The 15,166-nt window shown below is 36.2% G+C and overlaps 1 protein-coding gene across 1 annotated transcript in view; it reads right to left on the minus strand.

Moving 5' to 3' along the window:
• The window catches only part of VTA1 (vesicle trafficking 1), a 726,169-nt gene that overhangs the window by 44,955 nt on the left and 666,048 nt on the right, over positions 1 to 15,166 (minus strand). The window contains exons 3-5 of the mRNA XM_050787412.1: positions 12,687 to 12,781; positions 9,372 to 9,499; positions 8,615 to 8,690 (exon numbers count right to left, since the gene is read on the minus strand). Of these exons, the coding sequence (XP_050643369.1) occupies positions 8,615 to 8,690; positions 9,372 to 9,499; positions 12,687 to 12,781 (299 nt within the window). The remainder of the gene's footprint in view (positions 1 to 8,614; positions 8,691 to 9,371; positions 9,500 to 12,686; positions 12,782 to 15,166) is intronic.

Consider the following 15,166-nt stretch of genomic DNA (forward strand, 5'->3'; position numbering starts at 1 on the left):
TCAGGTACTAGGGATGCTCACTGTGCTCTCACTGCTACTGGTGCATCATTGGTCCCAGGAGAGCACAGAGACATACAAATAGCACACATACAGTATACATATTATACCTATATATCTATTCATCTAATATATTTAAAAGCATGAATTAATAAGATTACAACAATTCCAACCTAACAGCATAACACAATCTAGTCTTCTCTCATTCCACATCGTAACTAAATTCCCCAAAAGTGAGAAAACTGTCTCCCTCAATATATTTAATCATTTGGTCACTCCTAGAATACAGAATAAGCAGGTTTAGAACTGCCAACCCATACTAAGACAAACCAAACCTATAAACAAAATAGTTCAATATTTAACTTCTGCAGTAAAATGAACATACTTTTGGGATGTATACATCTTCAGTGCACAATATTTTGACAAACAGATTAGTATACCTGGGTAAACCATACTTCTAATTATATCCCTTCCTAGAGCAACTTCCTTTGGTGTGCATGCATGTACACACACATACACACACGTGTATGAAGGCAGTCATATAGTTTGCATTCTTCCGGCTTTTTTCCTCAGCATAATGTCTACTAGATTCATCCATGTTGCAGGGTATATCAGTAGTCAGTTCCTTTTTGTATCTAACACCCCAATGTGTTTGCCAGTGCCCCCAGTGCCCCTGTTGGTGGACATCAGGGTTGTTTCTAGCTTTGGGCTATTATGAATAAACTTCCCATAAGTGCTCCTGAACTAGTCTTTTTCTGGACATATGTTTTTATTTCTCTTGGAAAAAAACCAGAAAAGGAATTGCTGGGTAAAAGGGAGTATGTTTAGCATTAAAAAAAAAAAAAACTGGCCAACTCTTTTCCTAAAGTGGATGTAACATCTAACATCTCCATCAAGCAATGTATGAAAGCTCTTGGTTTTTCATATTCTAGACAACAGTTTATGTGGCCACTCTTTATTCGTGTTATTTTATTGATTTTTAAAAACTATTCTATCAATGACTAATGGGGGGTGTTAAAATTTCCAACTATGATTATGAATTTTTTCTTACTTTTCTTTTCTGTCAATTTGTTTCATATAGTTTGAAAGTCTTATTCTTAGGTGCACAGATATTTGTAACTGTATTGTTTTCTTGATGAACTGACTCCTTTATTATTATAAAATATTCCCTTTTATTTCTAGTAACACATATACTCAAAGTCTATTTTATCTATGGCCACTTGGGATTCTATTTACTTAGTATCTGCATTGAGCATCTTTTTCCATATTTTCATTTTCAAAATATTTATCTTTGTATTTGAACAGTACCTGCTATAAACAGTATACAGATAACTGAGAAATAGAATAGTGGCAGACAAAATATTAAAAAATAAAAAAACAAAAATGTTGAAGGACTAGAGAAAATAGACTTTAGTTTTATACAAGTGAGTAATGACATGAAATTAAAAGGAAAAAAAAAATCAAGACATGACCAAGAAAAATATCATTGAGTAAATGAGATCTATTACATTTTAGAAAACTTATGAAATATAAGTTATATATAAACAAGTATAAGGCATTTTTCCATCTACAGATTAAAAAATGAAACACTACTGCAACTTTTCAAGCAGAAACTAATCAAGAAGACAAAGCCCCCTCTTCAAGTACTTGCAATATAATTTATTCAAAAATATAATACACAAAAATGTAGTTAATACATTCATAGTGTAATATTCATAAAGTTAGAACTCTAAATACAGGTGCGGGAGAGCTGAGAGAATGGAGAAATTCATGTAAGGACTAGAATAATGTAGGTGAGACTCGAAGAGAAGATAAAACTTAGGCAAAGCCAGCTAGAAACACAACATTTCCAAGGGTGAAAAATGAGAAGACAGTGAGCAGCCTGATCTACAAAGAAAGTAGGACTGGCAAATAGTGCTGCAAGCAGAGTACGGAGCATGACAGAAAACCTGAAAATCTGACAGAGGAGTATGGACTTGTAGTGTTACTTAATAAGAGGTTCCTGTAGGTTCTTCAATGACAGAAGAATAAACTGCCGGGGGGAAAAAAGCTCAAAATAGGATGCATTAGTTATGCAAATTGCATAATTCATCTTGTGAATCAGTGGCCTTTTTGAAAAGGGATGGAATTTTAAGTAAAAAGAACTTAATTAGAATACTCCAAATCATCACATACAGATATCATACAGAAGGCTTCGGTTATTCAGATTGTGTACATCTTGTATTAGTCTATTTTCACTGCTATAAAGGAATACCTGATGTTGGCTAATTTATACAGAAAAGAGGCTTCACAGTTCCGCAGGCTGTTCAAGCACGGGCCGAGCATCTGCTTGGCTTCTGGTGAGGCCCAGGAAGCTCTTACTCATGACGGAAAGCAAAAGGAAGCCAGCATGTCACAAGGTAGGAGAGGCAGCAAGACAGACGCCAGACTCTTTTAAAACACCACTTCCCACATGAAATAACAGGGCGAGAACTCCCTTATTACCATGGGGAGGGCACCAAGCCATTCAAAAAAGATCCACCCCCATGACCACTCCTCCCACCAGGCCTCACCTCCAACACTGAGGATCCCATTTTAACATGAGATTCGAGGGGGACAAACATCCAAACTATGTAATTCCACCTCTGCTTCCCGCCCCCCTCAAATCTCACGTCCTTCTCACATTGCAAAATATATTCATCCCTTCCCAAGAGCCCCCTGAAGTTTTAACTAATTGCAGCATCAACTCAAAAGTCTGAAATCTCATCTAACAATCAAGGCACATTCCTTTCACCTGTGAGCCTGTAGGATTAAAAGAAAATTATTTACTTCTAAGAAAGAATGGTGGTACAGGCATTGGGTTAGCATCCCCAGTCTAAAAGGGAGAAACTACCCCAAAAAAGGCGCGATACGCCCCACACAAGTCCAAAAACCAACAGGGTAGACATTAAACTTCAAAGTTTCAAAATAATGCTTCACTCCATGACCAGCATCCAGGGAACACTGGTACAAGTGTTGGCCCTGGGCAGCTCTGCCCCTATGGCTTTGCAGGGTGCAGCCCCTGTGGCTGCTCTCATAGGTTGGAGTTGAAAGCCTGCACCTTTTCCAGGCTCAGGGTGCAAGCTGTCAGTGGCTAAACCACTCAGGTGGGCCTGGGTGGTGGCAGCCCCGCTCCTACAGCTCCACTAAGCAGTGATCCAGGTAGGACTCTGTGTGGGAGCTCCAACCTCACATTTCCCTTAGCACTGCCCTACTAGGATCTCTTTGTGAGGACTCTAACCCTGAGGCAGGCTTCTGCCTGGGCATACAGGCTTTCCCACACATCCTCTGAAATCTAGATGGAAACTGCCAAGCCTCCTTCACTCTTGCATTCTGTGTACTTGCAGACTTAACACACCATGTGGAAGCTGCCAAGGCTTACAGCTTATGTACTCTGGACCAGTGGCCCAAGGTATACCTGCGGCCCTCTGAGGCACAGCTAGAACTGGAGCAGCTGGGACAACCATAAAAATTTTCAAACTTTAAATCAATTAAAAATAATTGTCTGCATTATAAAGATGTTTAAATTAAAAGACAAATATACAAATAAAAATTATGCCATTCCCTTGCCCATTTTCTTTTTTTATTTTAGATTTCAGTGTTTCCCAAAACACATTCTATGAGAAGGAAAACAACCAATTTTGAAGAAAGTTTCAGCTTTGTTAAAAAGCTACGGAATATCAAGCACTTAAATAACACCAGTGCCTTTCCTTATCAACAAACAAACCAGTTATGGTTAGTCTTGAACTATATCTAAATGTATCTAATGAGTATATATCAAAAAAAAATCTTGTCTACCTGAAATCTTCAAACTCATTCTTTCTCCACTTTTCTGTTCCCTGTCTTTGTCTCTACCAGTGTTTTCAAATTACACAATTAAACTAAAGTGGAATTGTAAAGGAGGAAATGAGTTAACACTGCTAAATGATTTGAAGACCAGTTTATATTCGTGGTTTTGGAACAACTCATCTTTTTATAGTTTTTGAAATAAAGGTTATAATAGTTTGTGTCTTGTTTTAGGCATATAGTGCTTAAATGACAGGTAAATAAAAAAACTTCCACGTTCTTAGACAACAATGAGGACCTGTGAGAGGGCTGATGCCGCTAACTATCTTGCTTATCAATATTTTTAAGGGCTAGTAAAATCACAGCTGAAGTGTACTTCTCCCTTTTCCACCTAAACAAGCATTACTGAAAACTCCTGGCATTTTAAATCATTATTATTATTATTATTATTATTATTTTAAACAGAATCTTGCTCTATCACCCACGCTGGAGTGCAGTGGCACAATCCCGGCTCACTGCAACCTCTGCCTTCTGGGTTCAGCAATTCTCTGCCTCATCCTCCCAAGTAGCTGGGACTATAGGTGCAGGCTGCCACATCTGGCTAATTTTTTGTATTTTAATAGAGAAGGGGTTTCACCGTGTTGCCCAGGCTGTTCTCAAACTCCTGAGCTCAGGCAATCCACCTGCCTCGGCCTCCCAAAGTGCTGGGATTACAGGCGTGAGCCACTGCACCCGGCCTAAATCATCATTTTTTAAAAACCTCAGCAATCACCATGAAGACTCTGTTTCTAAAATGGAAAAAGATGGAACAAAATACAATACTGAAAATAAGAGAAAACAAGTCTGAATAAGGCTGATCACACTGGTTGGCCTGAGGCATATGGATAGACTTAACAGTATTTTCCTTTCTTTGGCTGACTTTATACAGTTAGTCAACCTTAGTTTGTAGTCAAAAATCAGTTTACTAGCCATGTAAGGGTAAGATCACTGTAATATACTGCATATGAGAAAAGTTAGTATTTTGAGTGTCAAGCAATTTGTACACTAAGTGCAAACTTTATATATAACAAATTTAAGTTAGTAAAAAGCACCTACATAATTACATATTAACTGTGTATACACACATTTTTCAACACAGATATGCAGGATTTACAGAAGGCCCAAGAATATACTTCAGCCCAAAGCATATGACCACAGAGACTCCCTTTTCCACTCTGGCCATATAGGTTTAATTTCTTCTTTCCATCCCATTCCAGACCCCTCCAACTATCTAGAATCCTTTATCTACCAACAAAGACGCAATCTCCTACTTTATTCTAGCACTAGTGCAAGGCAAAGGGGCTTAGGGAGCAGGTTACGTAGTGAGATAGGGGGTAAAAAAAATCCCTTTACCCTTACTCTTTAGTAACTCTCATATCTACACAAATCCCATCCCATCACCCCAATCTCACCTGAAGCCTTCTCACTGGCCTCATTTACAGTGTTTGCCCTAGGTTCTATGTTCAAAAAACTAAGGAAGCTGGTTCTTCATTAATGGTAGCTAAAAGTAGCTAAAACTAAACCTAGATTTTTCTCCTGAAATACAGATAAATTATGTAGTTTATGTACGTGGAAGTGTTACATATTCTTTAAGTGAAAAGAACCTATTACTCACTTAAGATTTCTGGAAATTTTGTTCTTTTTCCTATGACTATTACTTAACCTGTTAGCTGGGTTCACCATTGTTAGCAGTTATAACTTTAAAGGATTATGTGCTTGCTTCTAAAATACATAGGCGAAGGTAGCTTCCCTAAGTAAGAAGGAGCAGAAGGCAAGGAGAGCACAATAAACCATGTGGCATTCTGATCTGCTACTTTGCCTTATCATGATCCTCTCATCTCATATCTTGAATTTCCATTTACATCTACAAATGTGTTTCTTTACTAACTTCTTCCTCTTACATTGCAAAAATAGGTGTTTACCAAGGGTTTTTACTTAGTCATCTTCTCTCTCATTCAAAACAATCCACTTACCTGAAGGGTTGGTCTAATCTTATAACTTGAATTGTCCCCTCTACTTTGCTGTCTTTTGCTTATTTATTTCCAAGAGGCTTCTGATGATTCCTTTTTGGTTGTCAAACTTGCAACTCTAATTTTAAAATCTAAGTTTCAATAAATTATTGTTTCTCAAATCAAAAACAACTCATCATGTACGGTTCTCCACCTCTCAACTAAGGCCCACAGTTAATCATCAACCAGTTTCTTTTTTTTCTTTTTTTCTTTCTTTTTTTGTCAAATGGTTCTGTAGTTCTCCCTCACTACAGTTCATTGTACAGACTCCTATTATACGAAGCACCCCAAGGCATAATTCTTTACTCAAAAATACAAATTGAAGATTGCAGGTCTTCCATCATCTGTCTGACCTGGCTTATGACTTACTCTTCTACTCTGAATTCTCACCATTCTCCTTCACCTACCTGGTACTCTCCAAAGTTCTACTGAACCACTCAAAGCTTTCCATCATGTCATGTTTATATTACCTCTGTATCCCCAAGTATTTAGCATAGTTCCTCACACTAGTAAAACAGAGAAGAAAAGAAAATTTGGATCATTAATAACAGGAGATGAAGTGAAAGGGAGTTAAAAACGTGGATCCATGAGGCCATCAGAATATAAAAAGGTAATACCCATTGAATAACAGTTCAGGTTTTCACACTCTAGGTTATCAGTTCTCCTTTATACGACTCTGTACAAGAGTTAAAACATCTGAGAGCAGTGGCTCTGAATGGGCATTGCTCCATAACCGAAAATATCTCAGGTGGTTTCTGGTTAGCTCAGTTAGTGGGAAATGACACTGGCAGTGTGTGGGCAAGGGCCAAAACTGCTTTATGTTTTGGAATAAAAGGGACAGTCACATTAAAAAAAAAAAATATCCTGGCTGGGAGTGGTGGCTCACGCCTGTAATCCCAGCACTGTGGGAGGCCGAGGCAGGTGGATCACGAGATCAGGAGATTGAGACCATCCTAACCAACATAGTGAAACCTGTCTCTACTAAAATACAAAAAATTTGCCAGGTGTGGTGGCGCACACCTGTAGGCCCAGCTACTTGGGAGGCTGAGGCAGGGTAATCGCTTGAACCCAGGAGGTAGAGGATGCAGTGAGCCGAGATTGTGCCACTGCACTCCAGCCTGGTGACAGAGTGAGACACTGTCTCACAAACAAAACGAAACAAAACAAAACAGTCCTTCATTTGTCACAACTTTGAAATGTCCTGAACAACTTTCATGCTGGCAAAACCCCTGCTTATACTCATCAAGCTTAGAGAGTAACTTCATTTTGAATATAAAGAAAAAATAACTTTTTGCAGTTTTGCTATACAATCTTTTATAAACATGCCTTATACACTGATTGTACTTTGTTTTGTTTGGGACTTTACTAAGAGCTAGTCATCATTTTGAAAAAAAAAATTCTATCACAGAAAACAACATTGCCCGTAGTGTTCAAACCATTCATATACACATATGTATCAATCTTATTTATAACTCTTTCTTTTTCTAGATTAATACATTCCCTCTCAGAAAATAAATTCTCCACCTGAATGGTAAAGCCTGTTATGGTGAAAATAATACTGAACTTAAGGCAGTAAATTTGTCATTGAGCCCCCATTTGCCCATGTATAAAATGGTTATGTGCTTTGCTTACATTAGAGTCATTATGGGAATCCAATTGATAAAATGAACAGGAAGTATGTTATAAAATATTAAGTCCTATATGCATTTTACAAGGGAAACAAACCATTAACAATAATGCTGACTAGAAATGAAACAGAAAAAAAGATCATAAAAAGATTCTACCTCCAGTGCCAGTGTGTTGGCTCACACCTGTAATTCCAGCACTTTGGGAGGTCAAGGTGGACACATCACCTGAGATCAGGAGTTCGAAACCAGCCTGACCAACATGGTGAAACCCTGTCTCTAGTAAAAATACAAAAATTAGCTGGGTGTCATGGCATCTGCCTGTAATCCCAGCTACTAGGGAGACTGAGGGAGAAAAATCGCTTGAACCCGAGAGGCAGAGATTGCAGTGAGCCGAGATCGTGCCATTGCACTTCAGCCCGGGCAACAAGAGCAAAACTCCATCTCAAAAAAAAAAAAAAAAAGATTCTACCTCCACTATGTTCAACAAATTACAGTGTAAAAACTTAACAACATACAGGATTAGTAATATGTTAATACTTAATAAGATCAAACTCTAAACCTATGCTGTCCAATACTGTAGTCACACATATGCTGAAGTGTAAAATACATGCTGGATTTAAAGAACTTATTACAGGCCAGGTGCAGTGGGGTTCACACCTGTAATTCCAGCACTTTGGGAGGCTGAGGCAGGCAAGATTGCTTGAGCTCAAGAGTTCAAGAGCAGCTTGGTGAAACCATGTCTCTACAAAAAAATACAAAATTAGCCAGCTATAGTGGCTTGTGCCTGTTGTCCCAGATACTCAGGAGTCTGAGGCAGGAGAATTGCTTGAGCCCGGGGAGGCTGAGGCTGCAGTGAGCTGAGATCACACCACTGTACTCCAGCCTGGGCAACAGAGCAATTAACCTGTCTCAAAAAACAAACACAAAAATAAAAATAGAGAACTTAGTACAAAATTAAAGTATATTATTAGAAATAATTTATTTTTTGAAAATGGCCAATAAAAAATGCAAAATTACATTTTTTGCTTGCATTAATTTCTGACAGACATTCTGCTGTAAATAAACAATGCAATAACAATATTGATAAACAGAAACGTTACTGATCTTCAGCTAAGACAATAAAGAATGTATACTCACTTCATCAGTGAGTTCTCCAAATACTGTTATGACATCTATCAAAAGACTTGCAGTATAGAAGGACTTGATCATGTTTCTGGAAGAGAAAAGAGAGTCGGTCTAGTTTAAATATGAAACACATTAAGATGTAGTTTTGTCATGTAGTTATAAGAAAAAAAAATTCCTATCTTTATAAAAGCACTCCGAAATTAATGTTTTAAATAAAATCAGATTTCAAGAAAGTAACAAAAATCATTTTATAATCTGTTACTATGAGAAAGTAACAGGGCTCATATTATAAGTAAATGCGCCACGGCAAAACTTTTTGTATGTTTTTGATTTTAGAAAAATGTAATTATAGTATTATCTGACTCCATATGAAACCATAATGTATTTCTTTACATGCAAATATTATACTGAAAAATCATTTGAATTGACTGGGGTGGGTACCTTCAAAATCAAAATCAAAATCAAAATCATGAGGCGAGGCTGTGATTTTGCCTAAAATCAACTCAGATTTTACTAAATGTTAAAAAACAGCTAAGTAGAGTATATTGACTAAGTAAATAAATCTGCCCTGGGTATTTCTTCTTTCAGCCATTTTCTTTTATGAGAAAGGCCAGAATTTGTAACCTAAAATCACTGTGAGGTTCGATAATTTTTTCTAAAAAAACCTAAATCAATCAGCAGGTTAGAAAGTGTTCCAGAGAAAACTAGTTACTTTTGGTTATACAGTTACAAAATTAATAAAATAATTTTTATTTTTCTCTTTACTTACTTGTGAAATCGCCCAGCACGATCTTCATTGTCTGCATACAAAAACATTTTCAAAGCATAATTCTCCAAATGGGCACAACCCACTATTTCTTGAGTAATAGCTTCATTATCACCCAACTGCTTCTTTAGCTAAAATAAAATCAGATACATAGCTTATGATTTTGGACTCTTAGAAGTGTTGGCTTAATTACAAATAATTCTAATAATCATTTTAAGTAAATTATTTTACATTCATTTCAATAAAAGATGTTATCAATGAAATTTGCAAAAAGAGTTGCTATGCCTCAGCCCAATGCATTTAAAACAAAATCCAATGCTTACAACTTTGAAGAAACACACTTATGATAAACTGAAAATATAATTTAGCTCTAACAATCAAAATAACCAAGCATAAAACGATAACATATCCAATTATCTATATGAAGGAAGCATCAAATACTCCAAAATGATGTTTTATTACCCAAACTATAAGTTATCCTAAAAATAGAATTAGAAAATAATTTCTAGGCATATATAACTTAAAATTTTAATTTATTCCCATTTCTTCTGTCAAATCTAAAAAAAAAAAAGACTAGAAGGTTCATCATGTCCTAAAATAGTATCTCTCGGCTGGCCACAGCGACTCATGCCTGTAATCCCAGCACTTTGGGAGGCCAAGGGGGCGGGTCACGAGATGAGGAAATCGACACCATTCTGGCTAACTCGGAGAAACCCCATCTCTACTAAAAATACAAAAAGAAATTAGCTGGGCATGGTGGCGGACAGCTGTAGTCCCAGCTACTCAGGAGGCTGAGGCAGGAGAATGGCATGAATCCGGGAGGAGGAGCTTGCAGTGAGCCGAGACCGCACCACTGCACTGCATCCTGGGCGAATGAGCTACACTATGTCTCAAAAATAAATAAATAAATAAATAATAATAATATAATAATGTCTCTCAGAGCACATCATGTAAAAAACAAAAAAGATCTAATTCTAATTAAGGTATAAGACAACAAACTCAGAATCAACTTATGGAAGCTTTTAAAATTTAGACAAATATATACCTGCAATCAATGCAACTTATATCTGTAGATTTTTAGCCCTTTTCTATAGACAAAATAATTTAAAGCATTAAAAAAAAGTTCCTAATTTTTACTCAGACTACAATACAGGAATAAAATAACTCCCTGGAGTATCAGATCTGAGCATCATAGTAGTTGATAAAAACCTGCTTTTTTTTTAAAGTAAAAAATTAAAATCAAAAGAAGCCCCAGGACTTTTCATAAAATCAGCAAAGTAAATACTTTCATAATTAAACAGAATAACTTATGGTCCAGAAGAGATTTAACGCTGAAATTTAAGGCAATTTTATCTATGTTTATCCTGAACAAAACAGAAAAAAGAAAAAAAAAATCCCCACAGATAACAGTAATTTATGTATCTAAACTGCAAAATCATTTGTAAAGGCAGATTTCGTTATAGAATAATTTTAGTGAGAGTAGGCCACTTCATCTCATCTTCATCAGAAAATATCTGACAGCAAAAACATAATATATTTGAAGTTTTAAAACTGTAATGCAAACATTATAGTGTGCCCTCACCATGGAATAAACTTACCCTACCTGTCATTTAATGTACGTAGTGATAAATTCCTGATGAGTCCCTTCATAAATGTGATTTTACACTTCAGAAATCTGTTTGAATTTTGTCTTATCCAAGAACTATTATCCGAGCTACTACTGCTATACAGTGAAGTTAATAAAGAGACATTATACTATACAAAATGCTAGAGTTGGATTTTACAAATATACTGCTATGTGTAAGAAACATTCTCCCTTCTACCCCAACCCATTCCCTAAAAAGAGAGTACTCAAATTTATCTTGTATCCACAGAAGCAGCTGTAGAAATGGAAGGCCAGATAGGCTCCAGCAACAGCTGAATTTCCTCAGTGTTGCCATGAGGCTGATTTTGGGTAGTTAACAGTAGCAGATGACAGGAGTCAATAAGCCAGAGAGCCACACCAAGTGAGAGAACACTACTGCCCATGGCTGCTTTATACAACTAGGTAGGAAGTTCTGTCTTCGCATAAGTCTTGTTTGAATGATAACCTCCTAAAAATACATAAAAATAATAAAAACAATGAAAAGCTCTGGGCTGAAAGTGTTTTCATTTTGGTTTTTGTCTAAATTTTCTCAAAGCAAAATAATACAACTGATAGAATAAATAGGTTTCTAATTCTCCTGAGGTTGGATATCTAAATAAGCAAATAAAAAGTAAATCACGACTATTAATGTAACAGTCTTGGAGGAGATGAATTAATGAGTGTACCCTGACTTTGTTAGAAGAGAAACCAGGTATGGCTGAGTCCAGGAGTTACAGGTAGGCACTGTAGACTACTAAGGTTGGCACTGCCGTCTTTGTGCACTGATATCCAATCCAATAGGCACTTCTCAGTAAGTACCTCTACAGTGATCTGTGAAGTTATATTAGGTTCAAGAAGGTGACTAATTAGTCACCTACCACTTTCCTGCTAGGAGGGATGCCTAAACCCTAAGAATATCTTGCCCTGGGACCCCAGAGAGGGAGGAAGAAAAGATAAGTAATTGGCATCATTTCCTTCATTGTTCCTTTCACTAAATACACACCCTATTATTTCATTATTACAAGAAATATTAAGATTCCCAAATTAATCACCCATGTAACTGCAAGGGAAGGTTAGAAAGGGTTTTTCACAGTTGGGCATGGTGGCTCATGCCTGTAATCCCAGCACTTTGGGAGGCTGAGGTGAGTGTATAACTTGAGGTCAGGAGTGGGAGACCAGCCTGGTCAACAAGGTCAAACTCCGTCTCTACCAAAATACACAAAAAAATTAGCTGGGTGCGTTTAGTGTGTGCCTGTAGTCCTAGCTACCTGGGAGGCTGACGTAGGAGAATTGCTTGAACCTGGGAGGTGGAGGTTGCAGCAAGCTGAGAGATCACGCCACTGCAATGCACTCCAGCCTGGGTGACAGAGTGAGACCCTGTCACAATTTAAAAAAAAAAAAAAGAAAAGGTTTTTCACTTATAAAAGGATGAGCCAAAGGCTATCTATAATAATGTGGAACAAGATATGATGGCATATGCAAAGATATTTGAACATACTTTAATTAACACTCATAACTCCTCTGGAAGTATACAGCAAATAATTGAAAAAAACTTATGTCTAGTTTTTCCTCAGGTATAATGGCATTGTTGATTGTTGCCAAGGGAAAGAACTAAAATGACAACACAGACACACAAATGAATAAAATGGTATTTTAACCATAACCAGAACATAAATGATTAGCGTTCAACTTACAGCTTCTAACTGATCCATTAACTTTGATAAAAATTTGCGACATTCAGGAGTTTTACTATCGATCTTCATTCCAGTCTGCATTGCGTATAAACGACCTAGAAAGAAAAGATAATTTGAACAATTTCATTTTTAAAAACCCATGTTTACGAGTGTTTAAGATATAATTGCTAATAAATAATTTAAAATTCAAGTACATTTAGAAATAAAACTGATTTACTATGGAAGTTATAAACCTAAAAAGCACAAAAATATTATTCAAAGAATGCAAGATATCCATAATGATAATTTTTTTTTTTTTTTTTTTATCAAGTAAGGCCTTCTCTTCTGGCATTATGTTAAAAAAAAAAAAAAAATGACGAGGTATGTCCTAAGCTGTCAAAGGCAACTATAATTTAATTGGTAGGACAAAGCACACAGCAAACAACCATATGTACAAGAGCACTTGCCAAATGCCAAATAAGTGATACTGACAAAATATACAAAATGGGCTGGGATAGTAGGAAATAAGACTTGAACTGCAGTTTATAGAAAGAATTGCTACAGTAATTTTACATATACTCTCTCTTTGAATAAATGTACCTTCTCTTTAAAGAGTTAATAAAAACAACTGAGATGAGGCTAAACCTAAATAGCTGACACCACAATTTTTATTGCTTTTCCAGTGATAAGAACTGTGAACAGTTCTGGTGGTAATTGCTGTTACCACTGATGTATACATAGGATGTCTGTAATTTACCCCTTACATTCAACAATATGTCCTGGAGATCTGTGTCAGTGCTAATGTTCTACAGTATGAATGCATCAAGGTAACAAAAGCACATTCAGGCAGCTCTCAAAATTTCATTATAACTAATGTTGTGCATAAATGCAACAACAAAATGCAACGAAATTTTTGAATGAAGACTGATGGTAAAACTCATGAACTGCAAAATACCTCCTTGTGCACAATGCAAGAGAGTTCCCAGAGGAACCAAGAGGTGAGATTCCTGGGTCATAGTCTCTGTGCCTTTTTCATTTTGAGACCTACTGTTAAGCTGTGCTCCCAAAACAAAAGTATCAATACACAGTTGTATCTGCAACATATACAAGCACTCATTTTGCCTAAACTCACAAAAAACTTATTAAACTTACATTCCTATCAACCTGAAGACTAAAAGCACTCTGTTTGATTTTATATTTTCTTTCCTAACCACTAAAAAACTATTAGGTATTTACTGAATAGCCCTATATTCTCATTTATGAATTAAGGATAGCTATCAAAATAAAATAATCTTCTGCCAAATTGGTTTGCTTTTAAACAAATTGACTTGTAGCAATTCCTTACACAGTATGAAGTAGAGATATAATGTTCCCCCACCAAATGAAATCTTCTACGTGTTTATTCTGTCTCCACCCTAACTAGAATTTACACTCCATGATGACAAGGATGTTAGTCTATTTGGTTTGCTGATGTATCCCTGGCATCTATGATAGAGGTTGGCCCTTGATAAACATTTTCTGAATAGATAAACACATGAATGAAAGAATAGCTCATTTTGTCCTACTGATTTAAATGTCATTTTTATCATTCATTATCATATATTAAGTTTCCATGGTATAATAGGGCCCAGCTCTGTATACTGCCTACCCTGCTGTGCTATTCTACGGGTCTATTGTTGTTTGATTTACTAGAGCTTTATAACAAAGCTGAATATCTGTAACTCTCAGAATTTCCAATACAATTATGTTTACATGTCAAAAATTCTCTTTAAAAATTAATACATGCGTGAAACAGTTATCTATTTATCATATCTGTGTGTTTTTAATTTTAATGGTTTTATCCGGAGGAACTGCTTTTTAGTGCTTAGGCTTTGAGGGCGTCATATTACAGAGCTTGAAGTTTAATTTAATAATGTATTCATAACCACATATCAATTTTAAGGATTCGATCCATCTAGATATTGAGAGAGAGAGAAAAAAACAGAGTTCCAAAAGTGTCATCTAGATTTACTGCTACCCAGTGTAGTGCATGTTGCTTTCAATGCACACTAACTAGCACTAGAGATCACTTTGACATACAAAGGGATTCTAATTTGATCTCAGATTAAATGTTATCTTCTCACAAGATAATATCTATAAATCTTAATATGCTCTTTCCTCCTCAAATTTAAGCTTACTGTATTTTACTGTATTGCCAAAATTTCCCAAAGAATATTAGGTATCCTTTATCTTATTTTTAAGAGGATACTTCTAGCAGAAAGTGGGATCAGTTCCATGCCAGGTGGCTCATATTCCCCTAAGAGAGCCACCACCCTAAGTTATACTGAAGCTAGCTAGGTCCTTGAGACCCATATGATCCCAGGGATTGGCAAAACAATTGGCTAGAGTATGGAAAATAAAATATTAGCATTTCTATTGATATTTTATCTAATTCTTTAAAAATTTATATTTTACATATCTCAGTACATCAATATGTAAATGTAATTCATAAATAGTTTACA

The sequence above is a fragment of the Macaca thibetana genome, chromosome 4 (assembly GCF_024542745.1).
Source record: "Macaca thibetana thibetana isolate TM-01 chromosome 4, ASM2454274v1, whole genome shotgun sequence".
NCBI classification, from domain to species: Eukaryota; Metazoa; Chordata; class Mammalia; order Primates; family Cercopithecidae; genus Macaca; species Macaca thibetana.